The 17,903-nt window shown below is 37.2% G+C and overlaps 1 protein-coding gene across 5 annotated transcripts in view; it reads right to left on the bottom strand.

The window, feature by feature from the left end:
- PTPRD (protein tyrosine phosphatase receptor type D) overlaps window positions 1-17,903 on the bottom strand; it is a 493,549-nt gene that overhangs the window by 14,654 nt on the left and 460,992 nt on the right. For all 5 annotated transcript variants that reach the window (XM_069476476.1, XM_069476475.1, XM_069476474.1 and 2 more), the window contains 3 exons: window positions 3,658-3,943; window positions 3,040-3,218; window positions 2,291-2,417 (listed from right to left, as the gene is read on the bottom strand). In XM_069476476.1, coding sequence (XP_069332577.1) covers window positions 2,291-2,417; window positions 3,040-3,218; window positions 3,658-3,943 — 592 coding nt within the window. The remainder of the gene's footprint in view (window positions 1-2,290; window positions 2,418-3,039; window positions 3,219-3,657; window positions 3,944-17,903) is intronic.

The following is a 17,903-nucleotide window of genomic DNA, read 5'->3' on the forward strand; positions in this document are numbered from 1 at the left end:
GTGCATTGCACCACCACAGCACACTGGTACCACTGTGGTTTGGAATGAAGAGAACCATCAATGTGAACACAGAAAGAAACCTCTGAGATGATTTGTTCCCATCTTACTTGTCAAGGAAACTGGGGCCCAGGCAGTTTTAATGAGTTGGATAAACAGTGCAGAGTCAGTGGCCAAATCAGAATAGAAAAGTAACTGTTCTGGTCTGATATTCTTTTTGTTCTCTCTGTGGCTCTAAAAGCTGGGTTTTCACTATACTTTGGCTGTTTAATTTGTACAAAGAAGGGAGAAAATATCTCAAGCAAATATGACAAAATATTTGCATCTACTGAATCTAAGTGGTATCTCTAATACTATTAAGCAATAATAGTAGAATAGTATTAATAGCAGTAATAAGAGATACCTTAGGTATCTCTAATAGTATTTTATGGGTATTTCAGAATAATCAATTTTTTTTTTATTATTTCTTGTACAATGATATGAAATAATATGGGAAATATTCATGATAAATTATTAAGTGAACAATGCAAGTTAAAAACAACAGTTTCATATTTTTTTCCCCACCCCCCCCTTTCCCGAGTCAGCACCTTCAAGTGTTATCACTCCCCAAACGGTGCGCAATGCACTCATTGTGTAGGCATACCCCCATCCCCTCCCCACCCCCCACCTCAGTCTGATGTCCAATTGGTGTCGTTCCCAGATTTGTATTTAGGTGATGTTCAGGGAAACCAATTTTCTGGTGAGTACATGTGATGCTTGTTTTTCCATTCTTGGGATACTTCACTTAATATCATGGGTTCCAACTCTCTCCAGGAGAACCATAGAGATGTCGTATCTTCATCATTCCTTATAGCTGAGTAATATTCCATGGTATACATATACCACAGTTTACTAATCCAATCATGTATTGATGGGCATTTGGGTTGTTTCCACATCTTTGCTATTGTGAATTGTGCTGCTATAAACATTCGGGTACATGTGTCTTTGTTACAGAATGACCTTTTTTCCTTTGGGTATATGCCCAGTAATGGGATTGCTGGGTCAAATGGCAGGTCTACTTGAATCTGTTTAAGATACCTCCATAATGCTTTCCACAGGGGTTGCACTAGTTTGCAGTCCCACCAGCAGTGTATGAGTGTTCCTGTCTCTCCACACCCACGCCAACATGTGTTGTTTTGGGGTTTTTTGATAAAGGCCATTCTCACTGGGGTTAAGTGATATCTCATTGTGGTTTTGATTTGCATTTCCCTGATGATTAGAGATGTTGAACACTTTTTCATATGTTTGTTAGCCATTTTTATATCTTCTTTTGAAAAATTTCTATTCATGTCCTTTGCCCACTTTTTGATAGGGTTGCTTGATTTTTTCTTGCTGATTTTCCTGAGTTCTAAATAGATTCTTGTTATCAGTCCTTTATCTGATGTGTAGTATGCAAAAATTTTTTCCCATTCTGTAGGTGGTCTGTTTATTCTCTGGACTGTTTCTTTGGCTGTGCAGAAGCTTTTTAATTTAATCATGTCCCATTCATTTATTTTTGTTGCTGCTGTGATTGCCTTGGGGGTCTTCTTCACAAATTCTTTGCCTAGGCCAATGTCTGTAAGAGTCTTTCCTACATTTTCTTCTAGAATTCTGATTGTATCACGCCTAAGGTTTAAGTCTGTTATCCACCATGATTTGATTTTTGTGAGAGGTGAAAGCTGTGGGTCCTGTTTCAGTCTTCTACAAGTGGCTAACCAATTCTCCCAGCACCATTTATTGAATAGGGATTCTTGTCCCCAGAGTATACAGAATAATCAATTTTTAAAAGTGGATTTGTGGTTACCAGATTTTATCCTTAGAAAAACCATGTAACTTTCTAACACTTTGTCCAATGGGAGTGGAACACAGGCAAGTAAGAATTTGCCTCAAGAATAAAAGAAAGCCAGTTCCTTCATACAGAGAAATGACAGCACATTTGCTCATGAAACTTCAGCCATTCAGAGTAAAAAAATAAAGAACATGCTGAGAGTCAGACATAGTCAAACAAAGACACCTGCTTACTGATCTGTCCCTGTGATTGTTCTTCACTGGAAACAAAGCACTAGATCTTTCTTCAAAACACACAAATTTAATAACTTGATGTGGCTTTGCAAATTAGAAACCAACAAGGAGTAATAGATGGTACAGATTGTGTCCTGAGTACTCTGTATTTTGAAAAAATGACACTGGCACTTGAGTTATTAAGATAAAACCTTCATTTCCCCATAGAATAAATGTGTCCTTAGAAGGAGACACATTAGGGTGGTACACTTACTCTTCCCATTTCACGCAGTTTGGTGAGCATCACAACGATGGTGGAATTGTGTTCCCAAAGCATCCTCCAGAAGTCTTCAGTGGTCTCCGCCAAGGGACCCTGGGTAGCGATGTAGGCTTTCTGTTGTCTGAATTACAGAGGATGAAAAGAGCATGTTAAAGTACTTGGAAAACATGCAGAAGCTCACATTTGATATGTAAACATCAAACCTGGTAACAGGAAATGAAACCATATTATCGATGCAATTGCAGTAAATTCCCATTAAGATTATATAATCAAATAAAAGCATTCAATACATTTTGAGGACTTTGTAAAAGAAACTGCTTTGTTAATATTATGATGTATGTCTTTATCATTATTATTTAAATTTTAGTGCAATGCTAATAGCTCAATTTCATGTGTCATACAAATCACTTAAGAAACACTTAGTTGTGCAGCTTCATTTTCTAGAAATGACTCTCACACAATTTATTAAATTTATGAAATATGCTGCAAAACAGATTCTTTATTAACTCCTTCCAAATCCAAATGGCTTCTGAACGAAGAGTACAGAAGGCCAGATTAAACACTCCATAACTACTGCTTCTTACTCCTATCCAAAATAACAAAAAACAAATACCAAGAGACTAAATGCTGACCTGTGCAGGAAGAAAATGGCTTTGAATTGAGATGAAATTTATTCTAGTTATGAAACTAGGGCACATGTAAATATCAAGGCTTTGGATAGTCAGGGGAGCAAGAATATATACCTGTATCCATCAATAAAACTGGCATTGATATAATCAGATCCTTCTACTCCTCGGATAGGCTGCAGGCATACCCTTGTGGATTCATATGGCATAATATTAACAAGGCGATTTTTGAATTTATTACATGGAAGATTGGCACTGATGAATCTTGAGGTGTGAGCTTTTGAGCTGGCTAGACGCTGTTGAATAGAAAAAAAAAAAAGAGAAAAATCCAACAAAGATAATTTTAGCCGATGGTCTGAATGCAATGTACCCAAGGTTTCCCTTTGAGATATAAATCTTTTGTTTACTTTAAAGTAAATGACTATTCAAACTGCATGGCTTTTCCCTTCTACCTAGTTACTCCACATATAGCCTATTGAATTTTTAAAAATTTTCTGAGAATGTGATCTATCAATTTAGATTAGAATGCAAAAGTCCCGTGGTGTTATTAGGTTAGGAAACAAAGAATAGAAGAGGAAGAGAGGAAGAAAGCGTTTAATAATCAGACACCTGAGAAAAAGGTCAAATGAACCTTGTACTTCACCCATCTGAAAGGTTAAGAAAGTAAGGCCACTACTCAAAGACAATCTCGGAGTGACTTGCTCCTGAATAACCACATCGCATCCAATACCATACCTTAAATTCGAGCTCCATTCCTGTGACATTCTCTCCGGTTTCTATTTGTGTCAGCTTCTGGATGTAGGCATACAAGTTCCTAGCTGGCACTTCGGTATTTCCACAAGTCACTGCTTCTAACAGTGCATCATGGATAAAGATGTATTGGTCTTCTGTCTGAACCATGTAATTCCTCTGGGCTCTCATTAAAGTTACATGGCCATAAATATCTACAGTTTTTTCATGCTTTATTCTTTCTAACATGGCATCTATTACGATGAAACAACCAGTCCGGCCAACTCCCGCACTGTAAGGAAAATAAAGAGAAAAGAAAAACCCAAATAAACCTATCAGAAAAATCAACACCCATCAATTCTATTCTACTCAAATAGCTATTGTAATGATTTTGGAACACTCTAAAGTCAAAAGTATTATCTAGTAACTGTAACCAGTGTGTAAGGAACAAAATACTGGGTAAAATTTGTTTGGTTTCAAAATGTAAAAAACATTAAATCCATAATTACTATGCATCTTGATCATGCAGTACAAAGTAGACACTATTTTGAAACCATTTTGAAAAAAATACAACCATTTAGGCTGTTTAGAAGATTATTTTTTTGATATTGGTAAAGATCTAACTAGACTGTATTTTTAAATAAACCCTCTCTGTCTGTTTAAGTTCATCACACACAAAATAAAGATTGTCCTTACAATCTCACGGTAAGCCTTGCGTGTTTCCTATTTATCAAACCTTTCAGGCTGAGCACATGATTCAATCCAAAATGTTTTCTTTTTCCTGATCTTGCATGTTTCCTTGCCTGGTACACATGTACTCAACGGGAACAGGTGTGCATCAGCACCTTGACACCAAACAATAGCTTCCTTTATTTGCTGTGTGTCACTGTTTCCGTCATCTGTGTATCTATGTGTTTATTTATCTGCCCATTCATCCATTTATCTGTCCATCTCTTCATTCAATGAGCAGTGATGTACCTTGCTAAGAGAACTAGGGGCTACAACAATAAAGATGACTTAGATCCTACCTTTAAAGAGCTCAGTGTCTATCAAGTGCCTTCATGCTCTACTGAACTATCTATAATACAAGGAAAAAAAGAACATGTTGGTTTTGTAGATGATGTGGCATTTGAAATGGGACTTGAAGGACAGGAAGGATGGGCAATTAAGGATGCTGGAATAACAAAAGAGAAGGAATAGCTTTTGTAATCATACTACTGGTTCTGGAAGCTATATGTGAAATTTTTCCATAGGCACCTGTGCGAGGAATATACCAGAACTCCCAAAAGAATAAGTTTAACAAACACCAGGGTTCCTGTCTCAAGTGAAATGGTAGTTTCTCTCTGGTACCAAATGGCTGCAAAGTGTTAAGGGAGCATTTTCTAAAATAAAATAATACTTTTAATTACTAAACAGTGTTTATCAAATTGAGCTTCCATACAGGAGCCCTGTGGTTTATAGACTAGGCTAAGTGAGAATTTGACATAATGACTATTTTGAAATTGCTTACTTTTTTTATATCCTGTCCCAGAGAGCCCCTGGATACTGATTCTAAGACTCCATTCAAAGTTTAAACCCACAAACTGACATGACATTGAGATATCATGCAAAAGACTTCTGAAACATAGAGTCTTAAAAATGATAGCACACACCTTGGCACAGAACCAATTAGAAACCTGACGCAAGCACTAATATAGAGCTCTGTTAGCCTGTTGGTTCAGATGCACCCAGAACCATGAAGTCCCATTTCATTTAGTTTGTTCTATTAAATAAGCCTATTAAATGGCAAGTTTTCCCTGTCATTCCTAATCTCTACCCTCCCCAGGCAGGATTAATCAACCTTTGCCCCAGATCCCTTGGTGCCTCACATAACTCTCCACTACAGCCCCAGTCAAATCACATTATTAATTTAGGGCAGCCATCCATAAACAAACAGTGGACATCTTGAGAGCAGGAACTGCTTTTTTTTTGTTGTTGTTATCTTTGAGTGCCCTGCACCAAGTGTGCAGTAAGGGTTTAACAGTGTTTGTGGAAAAAATGAATGAATTAGTGATGCATATGAGAGGCCTTAGGTAATCAGCAGCCCATTCAGGTGAGACAGGGAGCAGAACTCTTAGTAAAGGAAGTGCTACATTTGGCAAGGGTTTGGCTATGCGGGGAATATCTGAAGACTGCTCTGCACAGCGTTTGTTAGGGAATAAGGAGATAGGAAAATGCTTTAAGTTGTCTCTGTGTCTTGCTCTCCCATATGCCATTGGATTGCAGTGAAAAGAATCTAAGTAGGACTTCATCAGGAAAAGGTTTGTCTTTCTGGGTTTCTTTCAAACCCCGTGTTCTAGTACTGTAAGTAACATCTTTCGTTCTTTCTGTGTCATCTTTCTAAATTGTCTTCAATTGTTTTCATTCAATTGTTTTCATTCCATTTGTGCATTGCTTCTAATTGGACACAGCTTCATGCAGTTCTTCCTAGAGGAGACCACACTGTAAACCTTATAACTGAGCCCTATATATCAAGTCAATTCCAGATAACGGTGGGAACATTTTCCCAAAATATGCATCAGGGACCATTCAAATGTCTGGATGATACATTGTTCTATATTCTGGGAAAAAGATACCCCAGAATCTTGCAAAACTGGTAGGAATAACTCCAACTCCAAATGGTATTAACCTTTTTATGATAGCAATGATGTATTTTTCCCAAAAACTGTAGGAGGAAAAAAATCACACATGTTCCTGTGTCTAAATCATGAACTGTGTGGCATGGAAAGAAACAAAAGAAGAACAGCTATGACTTGAACAAAATCTGTTTTTCCACCAAAACACAAATACTATTAACTGCCCAATCTTGCTTTTCATGTGGAATATAGGGAAGGAGCTGACTGAGCCTCAGAACTTGTGTGTTTCCACTTCGTTAGGGTGAAGAGTTCTTGAGGGCTTTAGATGTTGGACATGTGTTTTAACCTGAAGCAAGACCATGAGGTTCAAAGTATTTTTTCAGATATTAATGGCTGTGTGTCCTTGAGAAAGTCACTTAAACCTCTTCTCTGTTTTCCTGGTCTTCTTAAATCATAATACTACTGACAATTAACTCTAGCTAATTATCTAGTGAGTCTAATTATCTAGTAAATCTTAAGGCTGAATTGAACATACCAAGTGTTTTGCAAACATAATTGAAGAGGCAGTTACTTTGTAGGTACATATTCCATTTTTAAATTCTACCTTTAAAGCTGACAACAAGGAACAGGCAACGTAATGGAGGGGAAATTGTGACAGAATCATTGCAGAATCATTTGAGAGTTGGCTTTTAAAATCTTGCTTTCATCTACCCCTTCAAGCTGGTCTTCCTTTTCTCCACCTATTTCCAATAAATATATCTTACCTCCGAGAGTAACTTTCTGCTTGCACATCTATTGTCAGGGCAGATGAGATGGCAGTCAAGGGCCTTCCCACCACTGTGCCTGGCGCATGGGAGGCATTCAGTAAATGCCAGTTTCCTTTCCCCTTCTCTGATTCATAACATTTGGGAACTTCCCCGAAGTCATACAGCTCATGGTAGATGGCAGAGCAGGGATTCATTCAAATGCACGTTCTGAGATGCTAAAATTTAGCACCCCATTTCCTTTTCCTTTCCCTTTCCTATTGCTTCACGCTGCTTTCTACCATTTAGGTCAGCAAGAATTGTCACATATGGGACTTTCTTACATACCACTCTTCTATAACATTCCTTTAGCAGCATTTGACTACCACTCATGCAGGTTCCTTGGAAAGCCTTTCTTCCTTGGTTTCTTTGACACTAGTTGCGGGGGTTTGGGAAACATCAGATACCTCCTTGGGGTTAATGGGCAGAAGGGAGGAGACTCTGTAATTATCCCAAACACAAAATAACCCAAAACATGTAGTACATGAAATTGGCCCAAAAGAATTGCATCATGGTCCTGTATCATGGTTCCATTGATTTTGAAACAGAGTAAATTTCCTATCAAGTTGGAAACCAAAAATAAAGATGAACTCTAAATGTCATCTTCAGAAATCTACCAGCACCCCTTCAGACTATGCCTTGGTTATTTTTTTTAAAAATTTTTATTTGACTCATGTGCTAATTGTCCACTTGCCCTTCTACATTGCTCCATCTGTACCAGTTTCCAAGATTTATATACCTCTGCCAGCCCCCCAAATATGGATAATGCCCCCCAAATTCTATCCGTCCTTCCCTCATTACCCTTCATGGCTCAGTAATAATCTCCAGAGGATTCCTAAAGTGATGACCCTGTCAGCACAGGTGGAGACCCGTCTACATGCATGCGCAGAGAAAAGGCTACGTGAGGGCACAGTGAGAAAGTGGTCATCAAAAAGCCAGGAAGAGAGACCTTGACAGAAACCAACCCAGACCGCTCCTTGATCTTGGATTTCTGGCTTCCTGAACTCTGAGAAAATAAATTTCTGTTGCTCTTAAGCCACGCACTCAGTGGCATTTTGTTATGGCATCCCGAGCAGACTAATACAATACCGAAAGGTCAAGTAACTGTTTGCTAAGTGAAGAGGGTGGAAAAGCTTCTGAAAAGAAAGAATATCCAAGAAAAGGTGCTGGAATAGAAAATAGCATGTTTGAATAACTAATAGAAAGCCAATGGATAGAAGGCAGTGAGGGGGAAAAAGGGCATGTTCCACATATTTATTTTTCATTTTAGGGATTATTTATAACATTTTTATTCAACTTATAACCATATCAACAGCAATTATTTAGAATAATTCTGTTTATGTGTTTCATAGTTTATCTTTCTGACATGACTCATCTATTCTTGAGGTTTTTATTTGATACATCTATTGGTTGGCTGGAATATGTCTTTGAATAACACTTTATATAAAATATGCATGGATGGCATTATTTTTGATGGTTTAAATATCTGAGAAATTATGTGTTTTTTCCTGTACACATGATCAATAACTTGGTTTTGTGAAGGATTATTTGGCTTAAATATTATCTCATCAAACTCTAAACATATTGCTTCATGGCCTTCCTTTGCATTTTGAAAAAAAGTCATAGGCCAGGCCAGATGTAGCGGCTGGTGCCTGTAATCCCAGCACTTTGGGAGGCTCTCTTGAGACCAAGAGTTTGAGACCAGCTAGGGCAACATAGCAAGATGCTGTTTCTACAAAAAATTAAAGTTTTTGCTGGGTGTGGTGGCCTTTCTGCAGTCCTAACTACTCAGGAGGCTGATGTGTGAACACTGCTTGAGCACTGAGGATTGCTGAGGTTATAGTGCACTCTGATTGTGCCACTGCACTCCAGCCTGGGCAACAGAACGAGACCCTGTCTCTTTAAATAAACAAATAAAAATTAAAAACAAAACAAAATATAGGACAGTTGTATTTTTGGTCTTTCAATAGGAATGTCTGCCCCAAGTAATTGTGAGTTTTTCATTAACTTGGAGGTTCAAAATTTCATCTAAATATTTCTTAGGCACTGGCCTCGCCATTAAAACCACACAGCTCTCAGGCAATATTTTTATTGTAAGATTCATGGCTTTCCTTCAGTACCAGTCAAAGTAAACATGTTTTAAGCTTTTCCACCTCTGGGACTTTGCCTGTGCTGGACCTTCCACCTCCTTGACATCTCTACCTGTTGACATTTGCCTTCCTTCAAGATGAACCTCAACTGCTGCTTGATCAAGATTCCTGCCTTGATATGTTCCTCCTTGGACTCTTATGACAATTTAGACCTCTTTTTTAGCAACTGCCTTACTTTATGTTTGTTTTCCGGTTCTTATCCCCATGCTAGTTGATAATCCCCTCGAGCGAAAGGACAATAGCTTCCTTGTTTCTACTATATTTGATAATTTCCCATGGCAATTTCCATGCCAGAGAAATTGAAGGTGCTCAACTTGAGTGACAAAATGAAAATATACAAGTTTAAAAATATTAAGCCCTTAGATAACAACATATACAGAAACATTCTCCAAACCCCCTAGCATGGGAAAATTCCTTTGACACATGTTTACAAAGATAAAGGGAGTTCTTATAATTTGATGAGATGGAAACAACCTGTGCTTACGCTTTACTCTAGTTGCTTAGAAATAACAAACCTCAGGCACTATTTTTTTTTTTTTCTTAAGAAATTGAACATTGAAAATTCAGAGCTTTTAAAAGTATACCAGCCTACTTTTGTTTGAATTTCCAAGTTCCCATAGCAGCACATATTTATTTTATTTCCTTCACCAATTTACTCTTTTTTTCACCCCTCAGTATCTGAGTGCAGTGCACCTCTCAAAATGAAGGATTGTAGTTCTAAAAGCAAATGCATTTTTCTTTGATCCTGAAAAACTCAGCTCCCCCATTGCAGTGATAATGACGGAACCCTATTTAGTGCTGTTTGTTTTTCATCATTTCAACAGCCTTCAACCTGAAACACGATAAGAACAGCAAAACTGATAAACCACCCTTATTTTTATCTGTTTTCTGTCAGAGTAGTTGCCAAGCACTGAGACAGATTTTTCTAAATATCTTTAAGAAAAGGAGTGTATAACCCTGTGCTTCAGGCTGAGGCCAGCACAATTCAGTGCATTTATTACGTTACAGAAAATTCCAGCAAAAAGGGAAGAGGACAGCACTTTTAAAACAAGTCTAGCATTATGTTGGTTCCCGCTATCCCTAAAGTAAAATCAGCCTTCTAAGTTATCTTCCAATGAGGACAATGATTCCGCTAATGAGAATCAGAACACAAATAAACTCCATATTTGTTCTGACTTCTGTAGCAAATCAAATCATTGCTAAACTTTAGCCTTAAAAAAAAAATTCAGTGAGTGATAGATAGGCATTCCAGTGTTTACAAGCTGAAAGACTATGCAATCCATTAAACAAGTACGCCTACTAGGAAATTGTTATTACTTCAATATTATCATTCATCCAGTTACAACATTTGTTTTCAATTTCTAAAAACATGATTGAGTTAGTCCCACGAGTTGAAATATGTTTAATGTCCCGTGATGCGATACAGTAGTAATGTGCAAAAGAAAAAATTAAGAGGCATACGGGGACTATTTTGTGCTAAAGTCATTCTGGAGATGTGTTTAAAAGTTGGCTTTTCTGATTAATTTGGTGAAGTTTTAATGCTGACCCTTTACTGATACTTCAATGATCTGGCAATGAAAGACAATAGAATTAGAAGATTTTACAGATCATTTAGTTGGGTGAAAAGACAGTAAAATATGGACTAAAAATCATTGTGAGCATTTTGTACATATATCAGCTCATAATTTGATTGGATATTACAGTTGAGCTAGAAGAATGGCATTTACGAACTGCAAGTATATAAAAAAGGGCATCTATGAGAATAGATTGAGTTTTATGACTGAGGTTTATAAGATTAATTAGGTGACTGTCCTGATAAAACTGTGATATGACTGTGATAAGACTGCCATTTTGAAACTCATTTCATTTTTTGTTAAATATCAACATTTTACTTAATATGCAGGTATACTGGGCACCTCTAGAACATTTGGGACTGTCTACAATACAGTGACCACTAGATAATTTGGTATCTTCCAGCATCTCTTTTACCTAGAATGACCAGAAAAATTATATGGCTTTCTTTGACATAAATATTCATCTGCCTAATTCACTTTTATATATTATGAAATTAAAATTTTAAAAAATATTTTTGAATGAATTGTCATCAAAATGCAGTCAAATTTATCCATGCTATTAAATGTATACTATATGCCTACTGCAATTATAGTCGTTGTTTTGAAGGGCAATTTTGTAATGTTCATTTAAATTTTAAATGCACTTGTTCTTTGACACAGCACCTCCACTTCTAGAAATCTGACATGGAGGTCTATGTACACATACGCACAGAGAGATCAGAAAGAGATTTTATTGCAGCATGATTTGACTTAGCAAATATTGGGTAAAACAATCACTATGACTAGGGAAATAGTTGAAGAAAGTATTGTATTAATATATCAACACTGTGAATAATGATGTGTTTGATTTTTTTTAATAAGGACAGCATAATCATGTGATAATGGAATTAAAAGGAAATATAAAGCAATAGATAAAAAGTTACTATAATAAAAATCATAATCAAAGATCAATAAAAAGTTGAGGCTCCAAAGGGGCACAGAGAGAAGATGAAACCCCACTCATACTAGCTCAGGAATACTGCCTTGCACAGAGATGGATTCTCAAAAGTCTGGGTGATGTTGGCAGCTCCTTGCAGCCCAGACTTGGTCCTGCCATCTGGTGCTGGCTTTAAGGAGTAGATTTTAGAAAATAGGGGGATATTAGAATTGTCATAGAGAGGAGAATGCTTGGCAAAGAATTAGAACATGCTAGAGTTAGGCTGAGATGACCCAGAATTTTGATCACTCTAGAAAGGTGAAATGCATTGTATGTTTTGGTGGTATCCTTTGAGGATCAAAAGAAGTTTGCATTTCATTAATAGTAAGAGGCAGACACTAAGCACAAAGCTCTTGATTTGTCTTATAAGGGTCCTAGTCTAGAATATTGAGAGGTCAAGGGTCACCTACCAGATTATTTTCCCTCAGGGCATTTTATTTTTTTATGATGGGTGGAGGGTAGTTTCTTAAAAGGAATAGGCCCACAAAACTCAAAATCCACCTGGGCCTAATAAGATTTTTTTTTTTTTCAAATATATACACTCAAATAAAAATCTTCCAAAGACTTCTGCATGATCTTGGCGCCATCCCAACATTATTTGCCAAACACATTCCCTATTATTCTTAAAATGTGATGCTCAAGATAAATTAGAAGACTAATCTGTTCATATAAAGAACACCTGAATATGCCATAGCAGGTCTCATTTTACAGATGGGTAGAGGAGACCATTAGGCCTGGATAGAAACAGGCTCAGCTGGCTCTGATAATTGGTAGTTGACTTGAATCTGAATAGAGGTCAATTGAATGATGCTATGGAGTAAAAAGAACTATATCATTCACGCAGAGATTTTCTTTGTAAATGGCCGTATCAGTTCAGTTCAGACACACTTGAAGCTCTGACTTGGGTGGGGCAAAAGCAATATACATAACCTAAACATTTGTACCCCCGTAATATGCTGAAATAAAAATAAATAAATAAATTCTGTTTAGAATAATACAAAATTGTCCACTTTGTGAAAGAGGATACCACCATTTGCCAGGTCTACCAAGTACAGCTGTATAGGTTCTGTACTGCTCAACCCAAAGGGAGTAACAATCACATAGACTACATACAATGTGTATAAACTCGCTCAGTCCACACAGCAGGCTCACCAACAGCAGCATAAATGCTATTACTCCTGACTCAGCTTAAGCAAGAGTCAAATAGAAGAGCCATTGGAAGGTATTTGGAAGGCATTCAAACTGTAGCAACTTGGATTATTTTGCAAAGCATGTCAATGTTTTCCCACAAGGGCAAGATGTTGGTTTTGTTTTTTGTCTTTGCTTTTAAAAAATGCTACTGTCTTTATTTAAGCATAAATAGTCCAGTAGTTCTGAAGGATCTAAAGCAATAGCTACAAACTGGTAGGTAGTTCCTTATTTTGTTTGGTCCTTCTGTTTGACTCTTGAAGGCTTTTGTAAGGCAGTCAGAATCTTACTCTCCATATAATCAAATTATCTAATGCCTTTCACGGGGTCTGCTTCATTCACTTGCTTGCATCAATCTGCCAATCTCCAGCAGGCCTTTGTGTCGGTGTCCCCAGGGGTCTGATCTGGCTTCCTAAACTCACAGGTTTCTGAATTTATGAATCAGTACTGCCTACTGCCTCTTCTCATTCTTCTGCCTACTCACATCCATGTTTTCTTAAATTTCAGAATATTATGAGGGTACAAACACTTTGGTTACATATATTGCCTTTGTACCACCCAAATCAGAGCTACAAGCATGGCCATCCTCCAGAAAGTGCACACCACACCCATTAGGTGTGAATGTACCCATCCCCTTTGCCCCCTCCCACCTGCCCGACACCCTATGAATGTTACTTCCTTATGTGGTATATGTAAACCACAGAGTACTACTCAGCCATAAAAAACAACAGTGAACTAATATCTCTTGTATTATCCTGGATGGAGCTGGAACGCACTTTCATTTTTTGCATGGAGACTTAGGCAGGTCTCAGAATTTGACCAAGATCACGTGGTTGTTACTAGGGAACTAAGACTAAGGTCCATGTCTCCCTTTTCCCAGACTCACACTCCTACCATGGGAGTTTTACTAACAGATGACAGTTTTCCTTAGAGCTCCCAGATGGATCCAAGGTCCATGATTCTATCAATTTAGGCAGCAAGAATGTGTTTCTAAAGAAAACTGCTGATCCTGTATTTGGCCTTTATTAATGAAACTTTAGATTCCCCACTCTTTTTAACTACTCAAAAAGAAATGAATTGAGTGGTTTTTGAAACACTCTCTAAATAGATCTTTGTGCACCTGGTTATGTGTAACTAGTTACATTTATGTCAGTTCTATCTCTTTCAGAACCTTTTGGTTTATGGATGACTTTCAGCAAGTGTGGTATGCATACATGATAACTAATTAATTAAAACTAGTATGAGGAGTATTTAGAATGACTTACTGGTCATGTTTGAGGATAGGAGTAGAGAGAAGAGGGTTTGCCTCTCATGCAGGGTAATACAGAGAAGAAGGAAAACACAGTCATGAGACTGTGACACTAAAGAGATGAAAGTTAATGTTCAATAATTTAACTCAATGAATGCAAAATGAGAGATTCCTCATCTATGTACCAATCAACATGCAATGTACCCCCAAGCATTTATATATTATATATCCAAGTGGTCTGGACACACTGCTGGGAGTGTGAAAGCACAGATTCCTGGGCTCTGTTCCAGAAGTTCTGCATCAGTAAGTCTGGGGTGGGACCAACAATTATGCTGTTCCAATAAGCTCTAAAGTGATACCGATGCTGTTGGTCCATGGACTACACTTTGAGTAACAAGGATGTGGATACACTACTAATATTTTTATAAGTAAATAAGGATAAAAAGACACAACAAATATGCTACTAATAATGTACATGTATTTGTTTATATATATATATAAATTTTTAAAATCCTGCTCTCATTCATACATTAATAGTTTTTTTTGTCCTTAATGTAAAACTTCAATGGAGAGATTACAAAGGCTGCTTTCAAAAACATAAACTTTACTTTTTTTTTTAAGAAAGACCAAATACTTTACTATCTCCAGATACCTGAAAATATATGGGATTATCTTATAATAAAACTCAGATGCCTGAAGCCCACCTTGCAAGTTTTCTTTGCAAGAAACAATCCCAGATGTGAGCAAATCAGATACCGTGTAATAAGACCCAAAAGTATTTTTCCAAAGACAGAAAGAAAAATATTCACGCAATAGAACCCTGATTGGAAAGGTACAAAACAAAGATAACAGAACTATTTTTAAGGTTCATTTTATGACCACGGGGCACAGCAAAATAGTTTGAAACAGAAAGTTTTCATGCTGATTACATGAAATCAAAATATACACTGTTCAAAGGCAGCCAACATTTTTTTAATGCAGTCTAGCCTATGCAATGAGTTTCAGTGTTCTTTCAGTCTGGGAATATTTCAAAATATGTTGCAGGTACAGCTGGGAAAACTCAGTGATACCCCTGTCCAGATCTCAGCTATTAGGTTATAAAAATATTTTCACATTTCCTGCAGATGTCTAGATGCCTTTCTTTGCTAGTAATTTTAATTCAGAACTCATTATTGACAGCTGTTTGTTCTGATAGAACTTAATTGCTCTTTTACCAGACTCAGCTGCATGCAGGCTGATTTCCTTTCGCTTATAGAGTATATTACATATAAACACAGGCAGGAAAAAAATAACCAATTAACTAAATACGTGTACATAAAATGATTCATTGAGAGCTCTGATCAAGTAATGTATCTAACTGCAACATAGGTCAAAGGAAATTACAACACTTACAGTTTACAGTATTAAATATAATTATATGGAAATACGCAAAAGGATTAAAATATATTGATGATGAGTGGCAGCATCTGAAAATTTACTTTTATTAACGAAACTTATAAATTACTATATTTCAGTAATTGGCAAGGCATTTAATCCACTGATGAATTAAATCAAGGATATCTATTTGACATAAACTATTAATATATACTACTTGGAACCTGAGACGACTTCCATAACTGACGCTAGTCAGGAGGAATCATGCTGTGGGATCATTTTGTGGGATAAATCCTTCTTTGGAGAGTACAGTGTCTGGGGACACACCAACTCTTTTTCTCATCTTCCAATCACTGCTATCGATGAGCTGCTTCTCCTAACTTTACCAGAAGAGGAACACAAATTCTTTGAAGTCAAAGCTATTCTCTCTGGAAGAGTCTCTTCAAAGGCAATGACTCATTTTAGTAGCTCCTCAAGAGATACAAGAACAGCTTGGCAAATGCCTATCACTCTATCAAACGCCTCGGCAGCCTCATGCATGGAGACTAGGCCAATTTGGGGACCCCAAGCTGCCTTCCTTAGTGGACTAGATTCCCCCGAAAACGGGTAAACCAAGGGCTGGATTCACAGAAGCCCATATAAGCAGTAAACATACTGCATTTGAGAAGAGCAATAGTTCCCTTTATTTCCTTTGCTCTCTGTATGTTCTAGAAATGGAAGGAATGTGGTGATCAGGGATGAGCAAACTGCTCCTTAGTAAGGAACCCATTCAAGGAAAATGAAATTTTTCTTAACACCAGGGACACTATATGGTGCTTCCCTTTCTGGGGACACTAAATGCTTCTTTTTGCAGACTCAATCTACCTCATATAGGGAGGAAGATATTGGAAATGGGATGCTTACTACCCTGATAATTCCCTGGGATGCAGCATACATTTCCATTAATACTAGACATAATGCTAATTAGAAAGCAAGCCCCAGACTCAACATTTACAAAGCCTGACATAATGAATTTAAAGCATCCTACAGGGTTTGGTACCCCAAAAATGTGTCGATAGCATACTCCCAATGTCTCCCTCTCTCCCCTCAAGTAACAACGGAAACCATTCTATTTGGCCTTTAAGAATAATGCTATTAACTACCCTTATTATTATGTTTTTAACCTACATACACAGATCATTATACCCTTTAGAATTCTTGCATGGCTTGGTTCCTGGTATTGTTTCAGATTGTGACACTTCTACTCCAATGTTCACTTACTTATCCATCAAATATTTATTGAGTGTCAGTTTCAGGTGTGGCATAGTTCAAAGGGAAAAGGATGCAATGGTGAACTCAGACATTCTCTCTAACTACACATCTCTAATGTGTGAAAGTTACAGTCCAGGGAAGCAATTCAGTTTTGCCTATGGAATTAAAGACTTGCCACACTTAAAAATCCCCCCATTTTTTTGCTTTAAGCTTCACTTTTTACTGATTAAAATGGTTTAAACATAATTAAAATACTGGCTGAACTGACACTATTTTGTTTTCAAGTAAACACGACAGGGCAAGTGGTCTTTAATTGTGATGTGCCCATTTTATGAGAGAGTTAGCTTGGCAAGTGGAAAACTCGTGGACTTTAGAGGTTAAAATTCTGGCCCTTCTACCTGCAAGCTGTGTCATAGTTACATAATTTATTTTATTCTTTCTGAGCCTGTTTTCTCTCAAGTAAAATGTAGATCCATTCTTTTAGTTTGCCATAAGGATGCTGTCAGTAAAATGCTTTTTAAATAATAGACTCTTGACAAACGTTAATTTCCTTATTCTCTTCTTCTATTAGAAGGCCTAGAGTTGAATATTTTAATTCATTTGGCCTAATGGCAGAGCAGACATGCAACCTTTCTATTCTTGCATGGTTTATATTAAAGACTTATACTAATGAATTTTATAAAACCAATATTCAACTTTATTTCCTGGCTTATACCTTCCAGGAAAAAAAATGTAATATATCAACGAATTGGGTCTTAGACTTGGATGGGACTTTAGAGATGATGTAACCCAGTGGTTCTCAAAGTGTGGCCTCATGACCAGCAGCATCAGCATCACCTGAGAATTTGTTAGAAATGCAGTTTTTTGGGCCCCATTCTTACCAACAGAATGAGAAACTCTATGGGCGGGGCTGAGGAACCAGAGTTTGAAAAAGCCCCCAGGTGGTCCTGATGCATGATAACACTGAAGATTCACCCATGAAGCCAATCCTCTATATTTTGAGGAACAGAGAACTGTTCAAGACTAAAATAAAATCTCTCAACTTCAGGTGCATTGCTCTGCTTCTGTCAAA

Source organism: Eulemur rufifrons, chromosome 7 (assembly GCF_041146395.1).
Source record: "Eulemur rufifrons isolate Redbay chromosome 7, OSU_ERuf_1, whole genome shotgun sequence".
Lineage (NCBI taxonomy): Eukaryota > Metazoa > Chordata > Mammalia > Primates > Lemuridae > Eulemur > Eulemur rufifrons.